At 52.7% G+C, this 25,607-nt stretch overlaps 3 protein-coding genes across 4 annotated transcripts; all 3 read right to left on the bottom strand.

The window, feature by feature from the left end:
* Positions 1–7,224: 7,224 nt before the first annotated feature.
* Positions 7,225–7,659, bottom strand: LOC116828014 (ribonuclease-like). Its single transcript, XM_032785987.1, has one exon. The coding sequence runs from the start codon at positions 7,657–7,659 to the stop codon at positions 7,225–7,227; it is 435 nt and encodes a 144-aa protein (XP_032641878.1).
* Positions 7,660–18,533: 10,874 nt separating this feature from the next.
* Positions 18,534–19,702, bottom strand: LOC116828012 (ribonuclease-like). Of its 2 annotated transcripts, none has more exons than XM_032785985.2 (2): positions 19,620–19,702; positions 18,534–19,184 (listed from the first exon to the last, which is right to left on the bottom strand). In XM_032785985.2, exon 2 carries the CDS (start codon positions 19,176–19,178, stop codon positions 18,738–18,740), a length of 441 nt encoding a protein of 146 aa, XP_032641876.1. In that variant the 5' UTR covers positions 19,179–19,184; positions 19,620–19,702; the 3' UTR covers positions 18,534–18,737. The 2 variants fall into 2 exon arrangements, with proteins under 2 accessions (XP_032641876.1, XP_032641877.1); XM_032785986.2 differs by having other exon boundaries at positions 18,534–19,180; positions 19,620–19,660.
* A 4,090-nt stretch (positions 19,703–23,792) lies between these two features.
* Positions 23,793–24,236, bottom strand: LOC116828011 (ribonuclease-like). Its single transcript, XM_032785984.1, has one exon. It carries the CDS (start codon positions 24,234–24,236, stop codon positions 23,793–23,795), a length of 444 nt encoding a protein of 147 aa, XP_032641875.1.
* Between the last annotated feature and the right edge of the window lie 1,371 nt (positions 24,237–25,607).

Raw genomic sequence — 25,607 nt, 5'->3', positions numbered from 1 at the left:
TGGGGTGGGAGGAGGTGTCATTGGGGTAATGGGATGTGATTGGGGTGGGAGGAAGTGTCATTGGTGTGTCATTGGGGTGTGAGGAGGTGTCATTGAGATGAAGGGGTGTCATTGGGGAGGGAGGAGGTGTCATTGGGGTGATGGGATGTGATTGGGGTGGGAAGAGGTGTCATTGGGGTCTCACTGGAGTGGGAGGAGGTGTCATTGGGGTGATTGGGGTCTCATTGGGGTGTGAGGAGGTGTCATTGGGGTGATGGGATGTAACTGGGGTGGGAGGAGGTGTCATTGGGGTGTCATTGGGGTGTGAGGAGGTGTCATTGGGGTGAAGGCGTGTCATTGGGGTGGGAGGTGTCATTGGGGTGATTGGGGTGTCATTGGGATGAAGGGGTGTCATTGGGGTGGGTGGAGGTGTCATTGTGGTGATGGGATGAGATTGGGGTGGGAGGAGGTGTCATTGGGGTGATTGGGGTCTCATTGGGGTGGTAGGAAGTGTCATTGGGGTGATGGGATGTCATTGGGGTGGGAGGNATTTAATAAAATCACTTTTTACTTATTAATTAACCCAGAGTATGTATTAATACTTGGAGGGGGAAAACAGCTGTTCATATCTCTCTATCAGTGTTATAGAGGGTGAACAATACATGAGTTTAGCCTGTGTAAGCTTTATACAGGGTAAAACGGATTTATTTGGATTAGACCCCATTGGGAGTTGGGCATCTGAGTGTTAAAGACAAGAACACTTCTGTAAGTTGCTTTCAGTTAAGTCTGCAGCTTTGGGCAAGAAATTCAGACCCTGGGTCTGTGTTGGAGCAGATAGGTGTGTCTGGCTCAGCAAGACAGGGTGCTGGGATTCCCAAGTTTCCAGGCCAGGAAAGCAGGGGCAGAAGTAGTCTTGGCACATCAGGTGGCAGCTCCCAAGTGGGGGGTTCTGTGATCTATCCCGTCACAGTGGCATAGTTGGCAGGATCTGTGCACAGCTGATTGCTCTGAGATACTGGTCATGATTTTAAGTGGAGAACAGACAAAGTAGTTACTGATTTGTTGTTTTCTGTTTGCTTATTTCAGGTAAGAAAAGTAGGGATAGAAAAGAAAGCAAAATAAATAATATTGAAAATCAGAAGAAGCTAGAACTATACAAGTTACAAATTGCCCAGAAAGGCTGAACACTGGACACTGGTAACATCTCTGTTAACTAAGAAGCTCCTGAGCTTAGTGCATCTCAGTTTCAGTGAACTGCAAATGTGTGTGGCCCAATCTCTGTGTCTGTGCTGAAGCCGACTGGAATGTCTTAGTAAGACAGGAGAGGAGGGGGTGCCTGTTCTAGCAGGAGGGGGTTCTCTGTGGTATCCCAGCTCATCGAGTGACAGTCTCAGGGGAAGACAATTGGAAATTGATGTGCAATTTGCCCAGGAAAAGGCTGCCCTAGAAAAAGAAAAGGCTGTCCACCAGCAAACCCTGGACTTAAAAGACAATGCAATTAAGACCCAGAAGCAGGAACTGGCTGTAATGGAGTGGAAGAGGTGCACAGAGACATATATCCTGGAGCTGGAAGTTGGTGGAAGAATGTGACTGCTGCGGTGGGAACAAACCCCAAGGACTCTAGCTGGAAGCAAACCCAACCTGAGTGAAGCAGGGGTGGGATTTTGCTGGCCAGTGAAAAGTCTTTCATAGCTGGTAGCTGTGAGCCTACAGCTGGATCAGGGTCTCTTTCTCTTTTGGGGGACACAGGAGTGTCCGCACCAGAGGGGAACCCCAAAATGAATTTTAGGTATACTGCCTCTGCCATGGTCAGTGTCCAGGTCTCTTTATGCAAAAGGTCTCTTGTAAGGTATCATTACAAAGCTTATAATCTACTGAGTGTGTTCATCCTATTTGTGTAAATGTACCACTCTTTGTATCTGAAACTAGAAATATGAAATATAACTCTGAGGGCCTATTGTTATTAGGCAAAATGTGGGCCATTAATGGTGGTTTGGAATCTTGATGGTTCCCATTTCCATGTTTTACTTTATTTTGCTTGGTAACTCACTTTGTTCCATCTGTTACTGCTTAGAACCACTTAAATCCTACTACCTGTATTTAATAAAATCACTTTTTACTTATTAATTAACCCAGAGTAAATGATTAATACCTGGGGGGGGGGCACAGCTGTGCATCTCTCTCTATCAGTGTTATAGAGAGTGAACAATTTATGAGTTTACCCTGCACAAGCTTTATACAGGGTAAAATGGATTTATTTGGGTTAGACCCCATTGGGAGTTGGGAATCTGAGTGTTAAAGACAAGAACACGTCTGTAAGCTGCTTTCAGTCAAGTCTGCAGGGACTTTAGGGCAAGTATGTAAACTACGAACTGGGGTGGGATTTGCAAACAATCTAGGGGATTTAGGTGCCCATTTCTCAAGAACACACACACACACAGAGCCAGGCTTCTCCACTCCAGCATGGGGCAGCAGGGGGACACGCCCTTTGGGCTTCCCATCACTGCACGTAAAACGTTTGAAGGCCGGTATAATCTCCCCAATGCAGTTGCCAGGGCTGGTCTCTAGGAGGCGACCTGCCTGCTTGGGACATAGAGGCAGCACTTTGCCAGAGCCTGCAGCACAATCCTGAGATGTTGCAGCAGCTACAGAAACACAGCAAGGCGGACAAGGGGGCACTAACACCCGCTAGCGTGTGGAAGGGCAGAGCGTGTGATCCAGAAGATTACAAACATTTCTGGGTCCATGCCCTTCGTGGTCCAGCACAAAAGAAACCGTCGCAAAGGTCAAGGATGGACAAACTCTGAGATGTTCAGAGACTATCACATGTAAATATCCTGCTTTAAATAATAGCAATTTCCTGGCTCAGCTGTGAGGGAGGTGGCCCATATCATTCAACAACCCCCCTTGCAATAGCAGACAAATAAGGGCCAAATAACCACTTGGTGTAAAGAGACAGCCACACCCACTGGGGAGCTGACCCAGTGACATTAATGGAGCAGCACTGATTGACACTAGCTGGGATCTGGTCCTTATTGTCTGTTATGGCCACTTGTCTGCCTTATAAATCAGCTCTGAATCTGTGTGTGTGAATAATCTGTGTGGTTGCTTCAATGTCACACCTCATTTATTGTAACCCTGAAGGCTGTTCAGTGACTGGATCTAATCCGACAGCACAGGGACGGTGACCCCACAGGTACGGGAACTATAATGTTCTGTCTTTGTTTCCCTTTTACATGATTGTCGCCCTCCACTTATGGTTTGATTTGCATTGCAAGGGAAGGAGAACAAATATCGAAGGTATAAACCATTGGAAGAGCACTGAAGAGTTAGGGCCCTGGGGTTCTGTTCCTGGCTGGGTGACCTAGGATCAGTCATTTCCCCTGTCTCTGCCTCAGTTTCCCCATCTGTAAATTGGTTATGATGATGCTTCCTTTATAAAGCTTTTTGTGATCCACTGATGTGACGTGCTAATGAAGAGTGAGGATTGTTAATCTATTAATGTGACTAGCTTTGAAATAGTAAAAGAAAGTGCTTGAAAGGAAGAATCTTAATCAGTACCCTGGGTCAACAGAGAAATAAAGTCACTGAAATGACTACAACAAACTAAGCCCACTAAGGAAAGGTTAAAACGTCACGTGTTCTGCACCATCGCCGTCTCCTGGCTATCGGTGGAAGTAGCAGGGAAGCAGAGGGAGCAGGTATCTGAGAGTCCATTGGCAAGTGTCGAGTAGGGTAATTGGTGGGGTTCCCCCTCCACCGGCCCCTGCACATGGGGCGTAGATCTGAGGCTGTCGTGCGGCTCCTCCCAGTTTACTGAGTCCATCTAATAAGCTGCAGAACTGGCAAAGTGCATCTGGGCCCTTGGACCAGCCTCTGCCTCCCCAGGCCTTCCAAGTAGTGGGGAGGCTTCATAGCAGAGTGTGCATATCCCTTTGGTTTGATTTGATCTAAGCGGTCCCTTGCTGAGTCTGCAGGCTTTCTAGGGAGACCTGGGGAGACCAGACTGAGCAATGCAGGGTGCAAGTTTCTCCTCTGTCAGCCCAAGTGCACTGGACCAAGAGAACTTCAGCAAATGACTTTTAAGCAATTTCTTCTGATGTGTTAAACTAGTGGCTTTCAAAGCAAACACTAGTAATATCGGGTTGCCTTGTGAGAGGCCCTCGGACACAGCGCAGTTTCACTGCTTGGGGAACGGCCTGGCATGTGAGAACGGGGTTAGGGATACAGGACTGGTGACCAATGATTATAATAAACGGAATGAGAAATTGTGGGGATCTGTTGCTCTGAGGTGTAACTGCTTGGTGTAAGTTGATTGTCTGTGCCTAGTTGATGCCTAGAACCTTTGGTGCCCACAAACTTGATCTGCAAATCTTTTGATCCTCACATGTTGTGACTCTTGATCACTCCGTGTCCCGAGCTGTGGTGAAAGGGCCCAGACTGACCCACCCTCAACGCTATCCCAGCCAGGGCTGCCTCTTGCACCTCCAAACCCATCTCCTGCAGTCTTTGCTGCACCAGGAAACCTTTCCACATTCCCCCCAACCCACAACACCTCCTTCTTCTCTCCTGTACCCTCACCACCTCCCATCACCCTCTTCTGCCTTCCCTCGATCCCCTCTTTCTTTGGCACCATCCAACTGGCCTCCTGAGCCCCCAAGTGTGTTCCCAACTCCCCTGGGAGATGGGGAGGTGACTAGAGGGTGGTGGGAGCCCTGAGGGGCTGACAAGGGAGGGAGTTTCCTTGCTGAAATTCAAGATTTCCCTGCAAATCCCCACAGTCTAATTTTTTTTCTTTGTCCACCCAACCTGCCTTCTACAAAGTACATTTTACCCACTCCTGCTATTATGGCATTGGGTCCTGGGGAGCACATGGGTTCCCAGTCCCACTGCAGGGCTTTCCATTGGGCTCCCATCTCCAGCTTTCAAGGCCCCAGCTCCCCTGAGTCAGGCTATTATAGGGGGCTTAGGAGGCTGCAAGGATTGGAAGGGGCTGGCTGGTGCTTGCAGGGGGGCTGGGCTAAAGGGGAAAGCAGGATAGGGGAGCTGGCAGACACTGAGATGGTGGGGGGATTTGGGGCATAGCAGAGGACAGAGACAAAGAACTGAGGATACTGAGTGTCTCCCGGACTGTGTGGGGATGGGGCTGAAGGAGTCTGAATCTCAGCTCTAGGCTTCCCAAAATATTTGGAAAACCAAGGGGTTGCCCCAGTCAGCCCAGGAGAAATGATGCTGGCAGCAAGGCAGGCTGGGAAGTAGCTCCTGTTCCATAGGATTAGCAGTGAACTGGTCCTTGACGGAGCACTCGGAGGATGCGATTGGCTAGCTCAGCAGCTAACCCACTGGCCTAACATGCCATTCAGGTCTGGAAGCTCACTAGAACCTTGTGATTTTTAACGGTGAGGAGAGAGCCAGCTAATTCTTCTGCCCACCATCTCCCCAAACACACCCAGCTGGGTTGCATGGGCAAGAAGTGATTTATTGCAAGAAACAGCAAGAGAATCCAGCCCAGTAACAGCACCCAGGGCTTAGCCTGAGACACACTTCTCCCAACATCAATCCCACCACCACATGGGTAAGGGATGGGACGGAGCAGCTACCCCATATAATGGGCACTAGGGGCAGCAGAGGGTGAGGGGCAGGGAGGGGCAGATATACAGTATAATGGATACTAGGGGGCAGCAGAGGGTGGTGGTGAGGAAGGGGCGGCTATACTGTATAATGGGCACTAGGGGACAGCATTGGATGGAGGCGGGGAAGGGGCGGCTATACTGTATAATGGGCACTAGGGGGCAGCAGAGGGTGGGGGTGGGGAAGGGGCGGGTATACTGTATAATGGGCGACTAGGGCAGGAGAGGGTGGGGGTGGAGAAGGGGCGCTAACTGTAATAAGCGGCACTGAGGCAGCAAGAGTGGGGGTGGGGCAAGGGGCTGGCCTAATACTGTATAATGGGCACTAGGCAGCAGAGCGGTGGGGGTGGGGAAGGGGCGGCTATACTGTATCAGTGGGCACTGAGGGGCAGCAGAGAGTGGGGTGTGTCATGAGTACCGATTCCCTTCTCGAACCTTAGTGTCCAAAGATGGGCACCAGCATGAATCCCCCTAAGCTTAATTACCAGCTTAGATCTGATAGCTGCCACCAGTCAGGACTTGGAGTGCCTGATAAACTCTAGTCTCCCCAAAACCTTCCCTGGGGACCCCAAGACCCAGATCCCCTGGATCTCGACACAAGGAAAGTAAACCCTTTCCTTTACTGTTGCCTCTCCCAAGCTTCCCCTCCCTGGGTTACCCTGGAAGATCACTGTGATTCAACTCCTTGAATCTTAAAACATAGAGGAATTCCACCTCCACCCCCCTTCACTCCCACCAATTTCCTGGTGAGTACGGACTCAATTTCCTTTGAGCCTTAACCAGGGGAAAAATTAATCAGGTCTTTAAAACAGAAAAACTTTTAATAAAAGAAAGAAAGAGTAAAGATAATCACTGTAAATTCAAGATGGAATATTACAGGGTCTTTCAGCTTATAGAAACTAAAGAGAAGCCTCCTCCAGCAGAAATACAATTTAAAATACTTCCAGCCAAATACACATTAAAACTCTACCAGCCAGATACACATTTGCAAATAAAGAAAAACAATTAAAAAGACTAAACCACCTTTCTACTTGCACTTACTACTTGAATAGAAAATTAGAGAGCCTGTAGTACGTCCGGTCAGTCTCAGATCCCAGAGATGACAACAGACAAAGAAAAGAACACACAAACAAAGACTTCCCTCCACTGAGATTTGAAAGTATCTTGTCTCCTGATTGGTCCTCTGGTCAGGTGTTCCAGGTTCACTGTTTGTTAACCCCTTACAGGTAAAGGAAACATTAACCCTTAACTCTCTGTTTATGACAGGCGGGGTGACTACTCTAAGCAGCTGCAGAAGGATCAATGGGGATTACAATAAATTGTGGGGCACTAGACATCCAAGAGGCTGTTTTTTTCCGCACTGCAGACTCAGTGGAAGCTGCGTTAGCTGAGTGCTCGCCTTGGTCAGTCACTCTGATGTCAGGGTCCTCTCCATGGACTCGGATGCCTGGCTTGAGTCCCCCCAGTTCCTGGATCTCATGCTGGGTGCCTTGAACTGAGGGTGGATTCAGGAGGGGTCAGGGATGGAGCCGGAGAGCCCCAGCCATGGAAGTGTCCGTGGAGAGCGAAAGCAGCAGGATGCCCTGGCTCCCACCCCAGGCCTGGCCGCCCAGCTCTAGAGGTTCCTGTCGTAGTGTACGGGCAGGCCCCTGACACACGCCACGCGGATCCGCCGGGTTCTGCTGCTGCCACGGTAGTTGCAGGGCGGGCGGGTCGACCTCCCAGCCAGCTGGCAGATGGTGATGCGGTAGCGGTTGTTGCTGTCGTGCAGGTTGCGGCCAACAGGCCTACCTGCCCGGCCGCAGACGCCTTGGAGCTGGCTGGCGGGAGCGTGGACAAAGGAGTTGGTGTGTTTGCAGGGGCGGGCCATGCCCCGGCGCTGCATCATCATGTTGCAATAGCTCCGGTCATTCCGAGCCCTGGTCTTGGGGTTGTCGACGTGCTGCCTCAGGAACTGCGGGTAGCTGGCTCCTTGGCCGAGCTGGGCCAGCCAGCCAGCCAGCAACACCAAAGCCAATAGCAGCACGGGGTGGGGTCTCTTTGGAGCCATTGCTGCACCTGGCCTGGCATCTACCTGCAGTGGGGAGGGAGGGGGACGTAGGAAGGTGGGACTGGAAGGGATAGCCAGGGTCTCTGTCACAGGCCACCCACTGTATCAATCCTCATCGTAAGGGTACCAAGAGCCATCTCCAAGCTGGTTAGGTCATTCGCCCCCCCCCCCCCCGGCTGTTCCCTAAAATCCCTCCTCTGCTGCTTAGAACCCCTCATTTCCAGCCCAATGGTGCATCATGGCCAGTTTCTACCCATTTGCTCTTGTGCCAGCATTGTCCTTTAGCTGCAATAGCTCCTCTGCCTGCCTGGTATCCCCCCAGCCCCCGCACCCCCCGATGTACTCTAGTTTCCTCTCAGAAGATCGACCTTCTGCTCCCCTGAGCATCCTAGCAGCCCTGTGCCTGCTCCAGTCTGAAGTCATCTCTCTTGAACAAGCAGCAGAGAATCCTGTGGCACCTTATAGACTAACAGACGTTTTGGAGCATGAGCTTTTGTGGGTGATTACCCACTTCGTCGGATGCAATCACTCACGAAAGCTCATGCTCCAAAACATCTGTTAGTCTTTAAGGTGCCACAGGATTCTCTGCTCCTTTTACAGATCCAGACTAACAAGGCTACCCCTCTGTCTCTTGAACAAGGGTGACCAGAATTGCTTGCAAGATTCCAGACAAGGTCTCACCAGTGCCGTGTACAATGGCATTAATACTACCCTACCTCTCCTGGAAATGCCTCACCGGATACGTCCTGGGATTGTGTTTGCCTTGCTCGCAGCTGCATCACACTGGTGGCTCATAGTCCTGTTGTGATCAACCCCTGCACCCGGGTCTTTCTCCTCCTCTCTCATTTCCAACTGATTAGCCCCCAGCTTATGGCAGAAATTCTTATTAGTCCCTATGTGCATGACCGTGCACTCTGTACCATTGAACTTCGTCCCCTATCTGTCACTGCATTCCTCCAGGTCATCCAGGTCTTCCCGTAGGATATTCCAGCCTCCTCTTCACTGACTTTGTGTCCTCAGCCAATTTCAGTAGCACATCCCTGCTTTTTGTGCCAATGAAAATATTAACTAAGACTGATCCCAAGGCCAATCCTTGAGGAGCTCCTCCAACCCAATCATTCCCCTTTCAGCACAGCCCTTGTCATCTCCCCTGCAGCCTGTTCCTTACCCACCCTACAGTTTTGTACTAAGCCCCAACTTTGCTAGTTTAGTTAATAATTTCTCAGATGACACCATGTCAAATGCTTTACTGACGTCCAGACAGATTGGATCTGCCACTTTTCCCTGGTCCAGTGAATCAGTTTTCTTCTCAAAGAAAAACATCAGGTTAGTCTCACCGAGCTACACTTGGTAAACCTATGTTGTGTTACATCTCCTTTTCCTTTGAGTGCCGTGTCTTTAATGATTGTTTCTTTCAAAACTTATTCTAAAGCCTTCCATACTCCTGAGGTCAGACTAATGGGCCGGGAGCTGCCTGGATCACTTTTCTCCCTTTCTTAAATATGGGTGGCACATTTACTGATCTCCAGTCATACAGCATCACCCCAGATTTGGTAGATTTATTAAAAACCCTTGCTACTGGACTTGCAATCTTATGCGCCAGTGTTCTGGGATGGAGATTACCCACTTCCCCAAACCTGAGTGTATTAAATGCTATTAGTTTTCCTTCCACAGGATATACACTCATACACTCATTCCCATCAGCCATCCTGGCTGCGTCCTCATCATCATCATCACTGAAAACTGAGGCAAAGTATTCCTTTGGTTTGGGGCCATCCCTGGATTGTTCCTAACCTTGACATCCTCATCTTCATCCACCCTCCCTGCAAAGCAGTCCCACATCTTCTCTTCTCATTCTTTTTTTATGGATGTGGCTCAAGAACCGGCTACTAGCTGTTTTCATTGCAAGTGTAACTCATCCAGTCTTTTGGCAATTCTCTCTATCCCTGCACTTTCTGACCTCCAAGAGGAGTTTTCTTTACCAATCAATCCCTTCTTCCATTCCTTGCTGACTCTCTTCTTACTCCCAATATCCGTCTTGAGCTGGCTAGTCATCCAGTTAGAGCTGGAGCTTTTCCCTACAAGTTTGTTCCCCTTTTTTGGGTTGCAAATTACAGATACTTTTCGCACCTTTGAGATTCCAACTCTCCTCCACAATTAAGTCCCTGAGCTCTTCAGTCCAGCTGACTTCGCTAACTAGCTCCCTGCATCTAGCAAAGTCTGCCCCTTTTCAATAGAAGCCCATAGTTTGCCCATCTTTTATGATTATCTCTCCACTTAATTTAAACGGAACCAACTTGTGCTCACTTGACACACGGTTATTTCCAGTTCTTCTCTGATACCCTCGCTACTTACCAGAACCAAGTCTAACCCAGCATCTCCTCTGCTTGGTTCGATGGCTAGTTGATGAAGAAATCAGTCATTGATCCTGTCCAGGAATATGAATCAATAGCCATTATCAGTAGCAGATGTTCTGCCATCTATACCCCGCAAGTTCAAGCCTCCCAGAATGACACTGTTCTCTGTAGTATTTCTCTCTCTATTAATATTACAGACCTATCACTCCTTATCCAAATCCAGCCTGGAGTCTATACCAGCCCCCAACATCCCCCCAGTAAAACCTCTGTTACTGTCCTTCCCCAGAGTGATTTTGACCCAAGCAGATTCTGTGTTGCTATTGCTTCTTATTGGTCTACCACATCACCGGTGTATAACGGTACCTACCCTTTTGACCTTGATTTCCCTTTCTCCTGACCTCACATCCCCTTACATACCAGCATTCCAACTATTCCACCGTGGTTCTATTACCCCGAGAATATCCGGTCTCACCTCCTGCACCACTCGGTCCAGTGCTTCCCCCCAGACCCCTCCCTTTAATGTACAAATATTGCACCTGTTTCTCTCTGCCCTCACCGGGTGTTCTAGCTGGATAGGGCACTGTCTTCGGTTGCCTATGTTCCTGCCCTCTGGGGTTCTTTAATAGTGCCTCGTCTGCTGGATTTTCCTCTCCCTGTGTAATAAAACTGGGAGACACATGTCTCCATTTCCTAGTTTAGAACTTGCTGTCAATCAAGGCGAGAGCAGATGGAGACCATGTGAGCTGGGAACCTGCTTCCACCATTCATGGTACCAGAGCTGCTCCAGTTCCCATCACCCCTCACACACCCCGTGCCCATCTTTGGCCCTTCCCCAGTCCACCCCACATGGCTCCATCCCCATCTCCCTGTCGCTCTGACCTTCTCACCAACTCTGCTCTCCCGGTGCCTTTGCCCCCAGCTGGAGAGAAGGACCCAGCCACCAACAGAGTGGAGAGTCCCCTGAATCTCCTGCTGCTCCAGACTCCGTTATATGGTCCCCAGCAGGGCAGGGCAGAGTGGGGGGGAGGGGGGGAGGGCAGCTGACCGGATAGCACCTGTGTCTACATGGCAGCGAGGAGCAATCAGGAGGGGCAGGAGGGGTGCTAAACAATCCCCCGCCTTCACTGACTGGTCTTATTGTCCTGGCCCAGGAGCCAGAACGGGCTGCAAGGTCTCCAAGGTCTTGTGACCTGCCCTGAACACCTGCGTTCTCTCTGCGCAGATTGGCAGCTCCAGGCGGGACTGGTTCCAGCTTGATCTATGCTGCCTGGCCCTGGACCAGAGGCTCAGGGTTTATGGGCAGCAGGACTGGGTGAATTGCATGGAGCAGGGAAGATCTGGCTGGCTCAGAGGGGCCTTTGACGGGAACATGAAAGCAACGGGTCCAGGGAGTTTATGGGGGCAGAGAGGGCTAGGCTGTTGACTGAGCACCTGATAGGTGCAGGGGCATCCTGTGCACTTAAAACCCAGCTCCTGAGGATGGGTCATCCAGCCTTCCCCAGACAGAGAAAGTTCATAGTATGGCTAATGTTAGCCCAGCTACAGTCAGCCTTGACAGAGAGACCGTTGCCTAGCAGTGAGGGGAGTTCAATGCTGGGATAGCATCCCCGGGGACACATCAGCTGGGGGAGTATTTACCACATGGGATGATATCTTTTGAACAGATCCAGCTGCTGGGAGGAGTTTGCCAGGGGTCAGGCTGGGTGGTTGTGAGGTCCCTTCTGGCTTTTAAATTTGAGAACCTCAGTCTCTCTTTTCAGCCCCTTCTGTCATGGGCTGTGGGGAGGACATCACCTCTGCATTGCCTGCAACATAACACTCACACCGCTGCTGTAGGATCACGACTATCATCCAGTCTCAGGTTTCAGGGCTTCAGCTTGCAAGAGTGAGGAAAGCTTGGTGTATTCTGGGAATTTGTGTGTGTGTGTTGGGGGTGGGGGGCATCTTCTGAAGCATCAGGGATTGGCCACAGCTGGAGAAGAGACATTGGATGGGGTGGTCTTGGCTACATGCACAGGGTCCGACAGATGGCCAGCTTTGGGTTAGGGAAGGAATCTCCCCCCTGGGGGGATGACATCTGGGCATGTCTCAGTTAATCAGTTCCCTGCTGTGAGGGGTTCCCTTGGTCTCTGCCTGGTTCACAACACTTCAGTCTCCCAAGGACTGTAATGTTTTGCTCTCAGTAAAGTCTTTAGCTTCAATGCAGGGGTACCTGGCTGACGTTTAACAGCCTGTGCTGTACGGGAGGTCAGGCAGGGTGCTCTCATGGGCAATCCTGGATTTAAAGCCTGCAGAGCTGGGAATCTCTGCCAGACTAACTCCCAGTGTGGGCAATTCTGTTCCCCAATGAGTCTGGCTTCTCAGGCCCCATCTGGGCTTGGAAGAGCACAGAGGTGGAAGCGCACAGGAGCTTGAAGCAAAACAGCATGATACCGGGCACGAGCTACCAATGTGGGCTTTAGTTAGCCACGAGAAAACACAATTTTTATTTGTCTGTAATGTTGACAGATAACCTCAATGTTTCTTTCTAAGCAAATGTTCTATATTTATTTAAAAGGTCACAGTTACGTTAAATTATGGATTTTATTTTTATTGATTTCCATTTCCCCAGTTGCAGGAAATTAGGTGGGATCAGACAATCAGTTTGGGGGCAGGGGGGAGGTCAGACAATAAGTGTTTAAGGCCAGGAGTCACTGCGACTCAAAAGCTCAAATTTATCACCATTAAAACACAAATTGGCAGAATCAAATGTGGAAATGTTCAGAGTAAATCGCTTTAATTCAAACGCCAACAAGGTCACAAGTGGCATTTTTTTGACTTCTACCAGTCTGTATGTGTCGATTGCTGTCAATGGCTGGAAGTTGAAGCTAGATAAATTCAGCGTAGAACTCAGGGCTACATTTTTAGCGGGAATGGTAATTAATCAATGGAACGATTTACCCAGGGCCATGGTGGATTCTTCATCGCTGCTAATTTTTAAATCAAGAGGGGATGTTTTTCTCAAAGCTCTGCTGTAGGGATTATGGTGGGGCAGGTCTCTGGCCTGGGCTATAGAGGGGGTCAGTATGGTAGATCACAATGGTCCCTTCCAACCTTGGGATCTACACCTGCCCCCAGCCTCTGTTCCATGGGGAAAGAGCCACTTTGCTCCTTGAGACATTCTGTCTCCAGTCCGTAGGGGTGGGATTAGACGCCCCCCCACCCCAGAGAGATGAGTATGTTAAATTACTGCCTTAGCCCACTCAGCCAACTGCAGCAGGTTCTCGGGGCTCCCTCCTGGTGGTTTCTCCTTCCCCAGCCCCCCTCCCCGGAACCTCCAGCTGCAACATTGACCCCGGAGGATTTTGCTACTGGGGGAGCCCAGCTCCCGTTCTCCATTTCCCAGTGGCTCCCTGAGACAGCAGGAGGTGTAATGGGGGGCTTAGCAGAAAGTCTGGCCATGGTTATAAGGGGGGGGCGGGCGACAGGAGCTAAGGGAGGTGCTTGCAACCCCTCCCAGCTCACAATATCGGGTTTACAATGGTGCCAAGGTGTCTGTGGCACCGGGCTCACACTCAAAAGGGACCCCAGTGCCTGGACCATGGCCCCACCCTCCTGCTCCACCCCAAGGCCCCACTTCCACTTGGCTTCTTCCACTGAGACCACATCCACTGCTTGCTCCTTTCTGCACGTGCTGTGCAATGGGCTCAGGCTATATTGATTTGTCATAGTGCACAAGGAGCCCCCCACACACAGGCAATGTGGATGCGTTAGGTGCTGGTGTCTGCATTGTAGTTGCAGGGCGGTGTCTGTGATCCCCCCTGCAGCCGGCAGGTGGTGAGGGTGAAGGATGCTTTGCTGTTTTGCAGGTTCCCACTCACTGGGGTACCCCCAGAGCCGCAGATGCTGGTGGCGCTGGCATGGACGAAGGTGTTGGTGAACTTGTAGACTGGCAAGGTCATGCCCCAGCGCTGCATTATCTGGTCGCATTAGGTCCTGGCGTCCTGGGCGGCAGTCCTTGGGTAATCAGTGTGCTGCCTCAGGAACTTCTCATAACGCGTCTCCCCCCTGCCCAGAGCCAGCCCTATGGCCAGCAAGACTAGCAGCAGTGTTGGGTGGGGTCCCCTCTGGGCCATGATACCTCTGCTACTGGCTCACCCTGCAGTGGGGAGGAAATGGAGGGATGGATAAGGGGGAGGGGACCTCTTTGCACCGTGGGACCTGCACCCACTCATCCCCTTCAGGCCCTCAATCCTCCGGGGAGCTCCTTGCAGATTGCAGGCTAAGGCTGCCAGGCAGGCAGTTGCTTCATGCCAGACTCCAAAACTTCATTGGCAGAGCATTAAAGTTACCTGGAATTGTCTCCACTTCTGCCAGAATGTCAAATGCTCCTGAAACCACTAATTAAAGAATTAAGTGGAGCACACCAGCTCTGCCCCCCCACAACCGTCACTCAAAGAGGGCAGAGTTAAGGGTACAGTGCTGGGCTGAATTTACTAGGTTCCTTCTTTCCCCATATCTATCTATCTATCTATCTATCTCTCTCTCTCTATCTGTCTCTCTATCTATCTAATCTAAAAACACCCCTCTCAGCAACCTGGGTGTGTGATATTGCCCTTCTCCGTGGATTAAGGCAGATCTCTCTTTTTGCCATGTGGATTCTGTTTGGTTAGTGGCCAGCGGAGGATAAGAGAAGAGGGATTTCCACATTAGACCAGCTTGAGGGTCCAGCTAGCTCGGTATCTCCTCCCAACCTGTGGCCAGTACCACCTGCTTCAGGGCGGGGAAGACCTCTGCCCTCTCCTCTATCTTCTCCCCCACCTCTCATAGACTTTATGGCCAGAAGGGACCATCATGATCACCTAGTGGGACCTTCTGCACATTGCAGGCCACAAAACCTCACCCACACACCCCTGTGATAGATCCCAAACCTCTGATTGAGTTACTGATGTCCTCAAATCATGGTTTAAAGACTTCAGGTTCCAGAGAATCCCCCATTTACACTAATTTAAACCCTGAAGTGACCCATGCCCCATCCCCCTGTGGTTCTGACCTTGTCACAGACTCTCCGACCTTCCCAGCTCCTGGAGCCTTTGCCCAAGCCTGAGAAATGGACCCATTCACCTGTGGAACTGAGATTTTCCTGAGCCTGCAGCCACTCCAGGTTCTGTTATACGGCCCCAGCCAAGTGAGTTTGGAGGGGCAGTACCTCTGGCTACGTGGCACCATGGATCCCAAGGCAGACGGGAGCAGCAGGAGGAACCAGCTGGGTGTCAAACAATCCCATTCTTCCTCGCTTGGTCTCCCTGCCCTGACCCATGAGCTGGAACCAGTTGTAACCTCTACAAGGTCCATATGTGGATAGGGTTGTGGTCACATTAGACTCCCGGCTCCTCTGATAAACCCAAGACACCTGGGTTCGTTCCATCCAGCCTGGCAGCGCCAGGTGCAATTGGAGCCAGTTCAGGCTTTGCTATGCAGGGAGGAATTATTTGAGTATAAAAATATTGATATTAAACAGGAAATTAATTAAGTTATCTGGCAGCTCTCAAGCCACTTCCTTAACAAATTCAGAAAGCCAGGCTCAACTTCTCCAAAGATTGTTGAGAAAACTCCATACATTTACAGACTGTCCAAGTATCATTTAAGTTTTAAATGTCTTTAAAAAAAAAGCTGAAATACTTTTAAATGGAAAAGGAAGTATTCGAATACATTGGAAACTGAGTTTCAACTCCTATAAACCCCTGGTAGAAATAACACAGTAGCTCAGGTGGTGAAATGAATATAAGACAGAGTTATAACTTTCACTTGAAAGAAGTTCTGAAAATTTCCTGCTACAGAGACAAAAGCCATATAGCCGCGAAATTGGAGATGATGTACTGCTGCTAATACATTAGCAGGTTTAATAGAGTCATAGATTTCCATGCCAGAATTGTGATCATCTAGTGTGTGATGGGGTGTGCATGCCCCACACTAGGCAGGAGAGGGTTAATCCCACACTTTGGGTGGACAAAGTCCCATGCTTCTGACCATGCTGGGCATGCTCCAACTTCTGTGCTAGTATAAAGGAGAGCAGCCCAGCTCAGCCTGGGCAGATCATCAAGGAAGAAGGATGCTTGGTAGAGGCTTCAGCCCAGGGGCCATTACAGCCCTTACGTGCGGGAGATGGAGATCCTGAGATCTAAACCAGAGACCTATTGCCTACAGATGATTGATGGGTGTCGGAATCCCAGGGAGTAACATGCGCTGAGGATCCCTGAGACCCTGACGCCATTTGGACTACAGCTACAGGAAGCACAGCAGGAAGTAGCCCAGGGAAGTGGAGTGAGTAGTATCTCCTACCCATGGAAAGTCAGCATCTTGCAGTTGGATTCCCCATTGAGCCAGTGGTGGACTACACTATTAGGGCCCTGGGTCATGACCAGGTGGAGTCAGGTGGGCCCGAGTATCCCTACCCCACCTGCCACACCCACTTTGATGGAAGGTCCCCCAGATCTGGCCACTAGGCCATACAACTCTGCACACAAGGACCACTGTATTGACTCCAGCGACTAGGCCACTAGGCCAGTCTGCCCTGCACTCGAGGGCCACTGTATTGACCCCAGCCACTAGGCCACACTGCCCTGCACTCGAGGGCCACTCTATTGTCTCTGGCCACTGGGCTGCACTGTTGTGAGGCCCAGGATAGTCTGGTAGACTGTTACCACGGTGTCACTGCACCCACGATACACCCCACAGGGGGATGGGTGTGCCTACACAGCCACATAGTCTGACCTCTTGTAGAACATAGACCAGAGACCTTCCCCAAATAATTCACAGAGCAGATCTTATATAGAAACATCCAGGCTTGATTTAATAATTGTCAGTGATAGAGAATCCACCACGTCCCTTGGTGAAGTGTTCCAGTGATTAAATACACCCCCTTTGCCCCTGCATCACCATCTCAGAACTTCCCCTGGGGATTCATGGGTCTGTAGCAGGAGTGGCACCAGGGTTTTTGGTGCCCTAGGCAGGGGGCCTTCTGCGATCCCAGTATTTGGCAGCAATTCTGTGGTGGGGGGGTCCTTCCGCACTCCCGGTCTTCAGGGCACTTCGGCGGCAGGTCCCAGAGTGAGTGAAGGACCCGCTGCAGAATTGCCGCCAAAGACCAGGAGCGCGGAAGGACCCCCCCACCCCCCGCAGCAGAATTGCCACCCCCCATCCAATCCTGGTGCCCTAGGCGACCGCCTAGGTCACCTAAATGGAAGCGCCGGCAGTGGTTTGTAGGGAAACACCCAAATTTGGCCTCTGGATCCCCAGCCCGGAAGAGAGTGGAACCGAAATCCACATTCCCAGCTGCTGCAAAGTCTCTTCGAATCCCCACTCCTCAGCCCTTCCCCCTCAATAGCAACACCAGCCCATACCAACCGAGTTCTCCACTGGCTCAACCTTCTGGCTCATGGTCCAGTTCTTTATCCCAGGTGGAAGGATCTGGGTGCGGCAGGGTGTGGGAGCACGTCCAGGACTGTAGGAGAGAGCCCAGCTCCCTGAGTCAATGCGTCCCTCTGCTTATTTCTGAGTAGACCAGATGGATCCCGCTGCTCTTGGCACAGACAATATTTCCCCACATGCCAGGAGATGCTAGCAAACAGCTGGCCCTGTAGCTTGGAGATTAGATTGCTAAACTAAAGGCTGTGGGTTGAAATCTCACTGCAAGATTTCCCCAAGGCATTTCACACTGAGTGCTCTTGTTACACTTCCTGATTTCCCCCAGGACACACACAGACCCCCACAAACAGACCACAGCCCTTTCTAGCAAAGCGCTTTATTGGAGAAAGCAGCAAGAGACTGCGACTCAGGAAAAGAAATTCCAGGACTCAGCTGGATACATCTCTCTGATTATTTATTGACTGTACCGGGTTAGTGCCTAGGAGACCCAGCCACTGACCATGGCCCAGGTGCTGAACAAACACAGAACAAAAAGATGCACTCACCCCCAAACAACGGATACGATCTGACTGATAGTGCCACTTAGAGACCTCAACTGAAACGGAGGCGTGTTTGTGTTCTAGCTACTGTACAGACACAAGATGAGAGCCAATCCATGCCACAAGGAGCTTCCATGCTAAAGAGACTTGATGGACAACGTATGGGGAAGCCAAGGCACAGAAACTTCAAGTGATTTGTGCAGGGTCACAGAAGTGGGTCAGAGGAAGAATAAAAAATAGGACTCAGGTATCCTGAGTGCCAGGCCAGTCCTTGAGCCACTGTACCAGCAGCATGTAAAGGATGGGAAAGGGGCAACTCTGTGCTATAATGGGCACTGGGGCAGTAGAGCGTGAGGTTGAGAAGAGGCAGCTGTACTGTATAATGGGCACTAGGGGCAGCAGAGAGTGGGGATGGGGAAGGGGCGGCTATACTGTATAGTGGGCAGTGGGGCAGCAGAGGGTGGGGGTGGGGAAAGGGTGGCTATGCTGTATAGTGGGCAGTGGGGCAGCAGAGGGCGGGGGTGGGGAAGGGGCAGCAGTGCTGTACAATGGACACTAGGGGCAGCAGAGGGTGGGTGTGGGGAAGGGGTGGCTATGCTGTATAGTGGGCAGTGGGGCAGCAGAGGGCAGGGGGTGGGGTAGGGATCTAAGGGATTTAGGCTGCTGAACTCCCAATCATGCCAGTGAAGGACCAGGCCCCACTGGCTCCTAATTTCTGTAAGCTCAGATGAAATAACCAACCTCGCTGCCCCTCACCCTGCTCGCGTCCTTTCCCCTAGAGCTGTGTTTTATAGTGCACGGGCAGCCCTCCCATGCATGCCACCCGGATCCGCTGGGTGCTGGTTCTCCCGCGGTAGTTGCAAGGGGGTCTCTGAGCGCCCCTGGCCAGCCGGCAGATGGTGAGCTCAAAGGGCACCTTGCTGTCGTAGTAATTCTCGGTTCTGAGGGTGCCCCCTGAGTGGCAGATGTCATCCACCTCGGCAGGCCCCGCATGGATGAAGGTGTTGGTGGGTTTGCAGGTATCAGTTGTCAGGTTCCTCCGCTGCATCAGGAGGTTGCAGTAGCGCCGGGCGTCCGGGGCGCTGGTCTTTGGGAAGTCCACATGCTGCCGGTGGAATTTCTCGTGGCGCGTCTCCCTCCGGCCCAGAGCCAGACAGGCGGGCAGCAAAACCAGCAGCAGCAGCAGCAACGCTGGGCGGGGTCCCTTCAGGGCCATGGCTATCTGTGGGGGGAAGCACAGGCAGAGGTGGAGATCTAATGGGTGAGAGCAGGGCGGGCTGGGAGCCAGGACTCCTGGCTTCTCTCCCTAGCTCAGGGAATGGAGTGAGATCTAGTCAGATTGAAGGGCAAAGCAGAGAGTCAGAGCCCTGGATGTGGGGTGGCTGCTCTCTTTCACCCCTAGCTTCCTCAGGCGTAAAATGGAGCTAAACCCATTGACCCTAGCTGGGAATCTGCCCCCACCAGTTTTTAACTTCAACTCATGCAGCTATTTCTTCTCCACACAGTGAAAAGATAGGCCTTTTGGATCCATTTCACTCTTTATATCTGCTGTGTGTTATTATTTGGTGCATTCCCTACAGGTCATCTACAATACCCTGGTCCCTCAGCCTTCTTGCCTAAATACACCGGTCATCTCAGGCCCTGATCTGCAACTCACCCCAGTCCTGGTGCCTCGGTTTCCCTCGGAGTATCGATCCAGGCGCCTGCAAAGTGTCTGAGGCTCTGTACTTTCTGGGTGGGTGTTATATACTGAGCCCTGCTGCACTCAGAGAAATATCCTACTGGCCAGCGTAGCACAATCGGTGACCCTGGGAAACATGGAGGCACCAGTCCAGGGGGAAGCTGAATAAACAACGCTGCTAATGAGGTCAAATTCTTCTTTCTGTTATGCTAGAATCCTACTGCAGCCACCTCTGGGGTGGAGCCTGGAAAATGAGGAACAGCTGTCCCTCCAGCTGTCAGGGCTGGAGGTGAAGGGATCCTCTTGGCAACATGGCAGAAATTTGGGGAAGGGTAATATACTGCCCTGAGATGGGAGCTAGCCAGGACACCGGGGTTTATCTTTTGGTGTATGAGATTTAGGCTGAGCTTTGCGTAGGGGATTTGAGAACCCAGATCTCATTCATTTTCATGGGAATTGGGGCTCCAAATCCCTGCAGAAGCTTTGGAAATATCCTGAGTTGCCGTTCCTCAGTTTTCTCACAGGCCAAATCTCATGGCTAGGAGACACTCAGCTTGAATGGCTGCTATCAGAGATGAAGCACAGCACATCACCCCTAGCACCTCGCTGGGGCAATGCAGTCAGCGCCGATTGTGTGGGGAGATTGCCCCCTACTGAGTCACTTGCATCATATCATCCAATATTTGGGAGTCCTATCCCGACACCGACCCAGCCTGCACCTGACCTGTCATAAAAACCGACCCAGCAGAGGAGAGATTGTCAGCCCGCTCTGAGCCTCTGGGAAAAGCTTGCAGGGAAGAAATATTTGGAAACATTGCTATTTGCGAGGCCCTCTGGCAACATGGCTCGGCCCCAGGCCAAGTGAGGCCCCATGGGGAAATCAGTGTCCTGAGAACGCGGAGATCATTAATTCCAAACTTCCTGGAGCTGGGACCTGACTTCTGCGGAGAATCCTGGAAAAAAGGCTTTGCATGTCTCCAAGAAACAGAGTTCAGCCGCCAGTGGGGCAATCAGTGGTGGGGGCATAGCAGGTCTCCAAGACCCTCCTAAGACACCGGGTCTGGCGGGGCTGGTCGGTGTGAGGGCATGGGTTCCACGGGGGAGGTGAAGGGATCTGGGGTGGGGCCGGCCTGGCAGAACAGAACCGGTGTGCCTAGACAATGGAGGGGGACAACAGGTCTCCAGCAGCTGAGCCCTTGCTGGCCACATGGCAGAGCTGTGCCCATCTGGGGCTTTGTCTGGTTGCTTATAACAGGGCTACACATTTCACTGAGTCCTTGAGCCAGCCGTGGGCAGAGGAGTGGTGAAGGGGGGAGTCGGTGCCAGAGAGAAAGGCAGGGGTTCACTCTAGTGCCATGAGGCTGTATTGGCACAGCGAGGTGTTGTGTAGTTAATGCTGCTCAGGGGCCTGTCAGAGATGGGTATGGGGCCCCAAGGAAGGGATCAGGGCAGTACCAGGATGGTGGGACAGCTTCCGAGAAAAGGTCCAGGCTGGTGGTCTCGAGTGTCCTGGCACCGCATGTGCACTGGTAGGGATACATGCTGTGTCTGGGGGCACTGATCAGTAGGGAGCACTCTCCCTGGCAGTCAGTGCTGATCCCAATACCCTAGCATGGCATTCAGGGGCTCTGTGCTGTAGGGATTGGGGCAGGGAGCTCAGCAGGGGGCACTCTCCCCTGCCAGTCAGTGCTGACCCCAGTGCAGTTTTAAGGGACTGTGCTGCAGAGAGTGGGGAGGGGGGATCATTTGGGGGCGCTCTCCCTTGGCAGTCAGTGCTGGCCACAATGCCCCAGCGGGCACTAGGGGGTGCTGTGCTGAAGGGAGCAGAGAGGGGGTATCATTAGGGGGCACTCTCCTCTGGCAGTCAGTGCTGGCCCCAATGCCCATCATGGCAATAGGGGGTGCTGTGCTTCAGGAAGCGGGATGGGGGCTCAGTAGGGGGCACTGTGCTGCAGGCAGTGGGGCGGGGCCTCAGTAGGGGGCACTGTCCCCTGAGAGTCAGTGCTGGCCCCAATGCACTAGGGGGCGCTGTCCTGCAGGGAGCGGGGCACTGGGCTCAGTAGGGGGCATTGCCCGCTCACATTCACTGCTGATGCTACTGACCAAGTCCACTTGCCATCCCCGTCCACACTAACTGGGCGACATGTCCCTCCGTGGCACATGCCAGCTCCCAGGGGCGGGCACGGTTCCCCCCGGTACCTCGTATGAGTCCCCATCCTTTGTCTCCCACTTCACTGTGACTTGGCTATTGCGGGGCGGGGGGAGGGCGGTCTCCTCTGCCTGGCTCGTTGGGCTGGGGGTACCAGGCTTATGTGTGTCTGCGATGCAGAACTGCTGTAGAGTGTGATGATATCCGGCATGGGAGGTGATGGGGGGGCAGTGGGTGCAGAAGGGGACTCACAGGAGCAGGAAGGTGTTGAAATGTGGGGAAAGTGGTAGAGAACCATAGGAGAAGGACTAGGGGAGTGGGTGAGGGACTCCAAGGTGGAGGGAGGGGGTGGGAACAAAGTCTGGTGTCTCAGCAACTTCGTATCTTCAATGAAATCTGTGAAATCTCCAAGGGTTTCCTCTGCTCATGGCCCAGAGTCAAGTGCACACAGTGGGGCAGTGCCCAGCAGGAGAAGGGTGAATGACCGAGGAGCCCTGGCTCTGTAGCTCAGGGGTTAAAGCCCAGGGGTTGGAAATTCAACTCTCCTTGGAGTTCTGTGTCGCCCTTCAGTGAATTTGTCTAGTCCATTTTGCTCCCCACCCAGAACTGGCACCATCACAGCCATGCCCCTGCCCTTGGCAACTGCGGGGCACCGTGCTTTTCAGATACAGAGCATGTGACATTGCAGATCACACTTCCAGGGTCTCCCTCTGTAGCCAGCCTCCCCCCTGGGAGAGGGAAACATTGGCTGAGCTGGGGAGAAGCAGCTCCCCAACCTTCAAAGGGTGATTTCAAGCCAATCCCCCGCTGTGGGGCTGGATTGTAGCTGGTGTCCCCTGAAGGGGAAAGGCCTGTGCACCATTCCCTACCCCCCTGAGCCAGTTACTGCTCCCCACCTCCCCTGGGGCCAGATTGGAGCCAGCCCTCCCTAGAGGGGAAAGGCTCTGTGCGCCATTCCCAGCCCCCCTCAGCCAGCCGGTGCCCCCTGATCTGGGGCTGGATTGAGCCAACGCCCCCTAGAGGGGAAAGACCCTGCATCCCATTCCCTGCCAGCCAGTCCCTTGGCCTGTGGCCAGATCAGAGGTTGAACCTCCTAAATAACCCCAAGACAATCTGAAGGCCATTGGGGCAGCTGTTCACTCCACTCCAAGTGCCCCACAAACATGCACCTGGCCATTCTGTGTTGGCAGCATTGTATTAAAGGTGGCAGCCAGCTAATTGAACTCTCCAACAGTGTCACCCCACCCCCCTGCAACCCCACCCCCCTTCTGCTTTCCCCTTCAGCTCAGGTCACAGCCTCACCTTACACTCACACAAGAGACGTCAGAGCCAGGGACAAGACCCTGAGCGCCTCCTGGTTCTTCCCTAGTTCCGGCCTAGCAAATCTCACTGCCTGGGGAGCTCTGGGGGATGGTGGCGGGGGACGACAGGAATGGGCGTTAACCTCTCCCACCGTGCCCTCAGAGCCCCTCATTTCAACCCGGACCAGCAGCTCTCCTCCCATCTTAGCCCTGTGGCGTCTGGCCATGCAAGGCTCAGCTGGTTTCCACACCCTTCAGTGACGGGGCCAGATCCAATCATGCAGGTTTAGACAAATCCAAGGGCTTTGTGGGAATTTTGGTCAGATTTAGGAGGCTAAAACTGGGCCCTCCAATGAAATGGGTCTGAGGTTTCAGAGCCGCTCAACCTCTCCCGCTTCTGGTGGGTTCGGGGCAGCCCCAGCCCAAGTCCAGGCCACTTGTGTTTGAATCCTGCCCAGAGAGGCAGGCGCTGGGCTCAGGCTGATGGGGGCTGGGCAACCGGATTTTCACTCGTGTGGATGGGAACTGGGCATCCAGCATGGAAAATCCCCCCACAGGCCCCAAGCTGCTGGCCTATGGGATAAGGGGAGATGCTGAAAGTCTCTGTGAAGTCTCATGGCGGGCGTTGCCCAGGAGAGGCAGGTAGGGGGACAGGGAGCCCCCAGCAACAAAGGGCTGCTCAGGATCAAAATGGGGGCTTCATGGCAGGTACGTTGGCTCTAAATGCACAGGCAGCCCCTTGACACAGGCCACGCGGATCTTGGTGTTGCCGATTGCAGCCCTGTATCTACAGTTCCCCGGGAGGGAGAGGGGCAGCACCCGGCATGTGGTAACATTGAAGGACTCCAGGCTGTCATAGAGGTTGAGGTTCACGTGTGTCCCTCCACGGGCACAGATGGCCTGGAGCTGGCCAGCGGGGTCATGGATGAAGGTGTTGCGGCGTTTGCAGAAGATGCGGGTCAGGCCACGGCGCTGCATCAGGAGGTTGCAGTAGAGCCGGTTATTGGCAGCTTTGGTCTTGGGGTTGTCAAAGTGTTGGGTCACAAACTGACGGTAGCTGGCACCTTCACTGATCTGGGCCAGGCCGGCGGCCAGCAGGATGAGGGTCAGGAAGAGCAAAGGGTGAGGTCCTCTCAGGGCCATGGCTGTGTCTGTCACTGGATCGACCTGCAGTGGGGCGAGGTGGGAGATGGATGGAGACAGCGCAGGGTTGGAATCTGCCTCCTCCATGGAACCTCCTGGGCCCGAACCTCTTCCCCTGACAGGACATTCTACCACTAAAGCCTCATTAACCAGACCGAGATCAGTATCCCATTGTGCCAGGTGCTGCACAGACCCCGACCAAGATCAGGGCCCCATTGTGCCAGGTCCTGCACATATCCAGAGAGAAACTCTTACGGTCTAAATGGGCAAAGCAGATTGAGAAAGGGTTGTTCTTCTCATGTTACAGATGGGGAAACCGAGGCACAGAGTGGTTAATGCTCAGCTTTCAGCTCCCATTTGGTGGCTTGGATTCAGCCTCCAGACCCCTCTAGGGGTTTGAAAATCCCATCCTAAGACACAGAGAATGAAACCCAGGTCCCCTAAACCCCGGTGGGGAGCTCTGACCACAGCCCCAGCCTGCCACTAAGTCTCTGCTTTACCCGTTTGTCCACAATGCATCCTTCATCCACACTCCCAGCTCTCCCCCTTCTGCGACCCTAAACCATGCCCTTCTCCCAGCGTGGGGAGAGAACCCAGGAGTCCTGGCTCCCAGCCCCCCTGCTCTAACCACCAGACCCTATTGCCCTCTCAGACCCAGGAGAGAACCCAGGAGTCCTGGCTCCCAGCCCCCCTGCTCTAACCCACTAGACCCCACTGCCCCTACAGAGCCAGGAGAGAACCCAGGAGTGCTGATCCCAGATCTCACCTGCCATTCCTTTTACCCTCTTGCCAAGATTGTGATCTCAGCTGCCTGGGGGTCAATCCAGAGTCACCCCCTGAGTGAAGTGGGGCCAGGGCCGGATTCTGCTCCCAGCCCTCCTGGGGTCAATCCTCAGTGCCCCTCCCTCTGCATTTCCTCCTGGCTGTGTCTGTTCTCAGCTCACCCAACTCCTGGGGCTTCTGTCAGAGATGGATCCAGCTGCCAGCAGAGCTGAAAGTCTCTGAATATCCTTCCCCTTCGGGTGTCATTATATAGAGCCTGGCCAGGCAGCTGGGGTTGGGATGGGGCAGCTCCTCCCACCAAGGGCCCCAGAGTCGTGGGTGGGGCAGGGAGTTAGGGGGGAAGCAGGCACAGGGCAGAGTCCTGAGACACTGTGAACCCCACAGCCCCAGTGCCTGGTATATCTGCCCCTGTTATCCTCAGCCCAACGCTATCCCCAAACTGCAAGAAGAAACCAGGAGTCCTGACTCCCAACCCCCCTGTTCTAACCCACTATCCCCCACTCTGCTCCCTGAACCAAGTTAGAACCCAGGGTTCCTGGCTCTTAGCCTCTCTAACCACACAGTCCTGGTGCCCTGTTACAGGTTTTG

The sequence above is a fragment of the Chelonoidis abingdonii genome, chromosome 14, assembly GCF_003597395.2.
Source record: "Chelonoidis abingdonii isolate Lonesome George chromosome 14, CheloAbing_2.0, whole genome shotgun sequence".
Lineage (NCBI taxonomy): Eukaryota > Metazoa > Chordata > Testudines > Testudinidae > Chelonoidis > Chelonoidis abingdonii.
The sequence above is the reverse complement of the archived record's forward strand: the minus strand, read 5'-3'. Positions and strand labels throughout refer to the sequence as shown.

Excerpts from the sequence above, each read along its gene's own strand:
- LOC116828011 (XM_032785984.1), bottom strand. The coding sequence starts at position 24,236 with ATGGCCCTGAGAGGACCTCACCCTTTGCTCTTCCTGACCCTCATCCTG.
- LOC116828014 (XM_032785987.1), bottom strand. The coding sequence starts at position 7,659 with ATGGCTCCAAAGAGACCCCACCCCGTGCTGCTATTGGCTTTGGTGTTG.
- LOC116828012 (XM_032785985.2), bottom strand. The coding sequence starts at position 19,178 with ATGGCCCTGAAGGGACCCCGCCCAGCGTTGCTGCTGCTGCTGCTGGTT.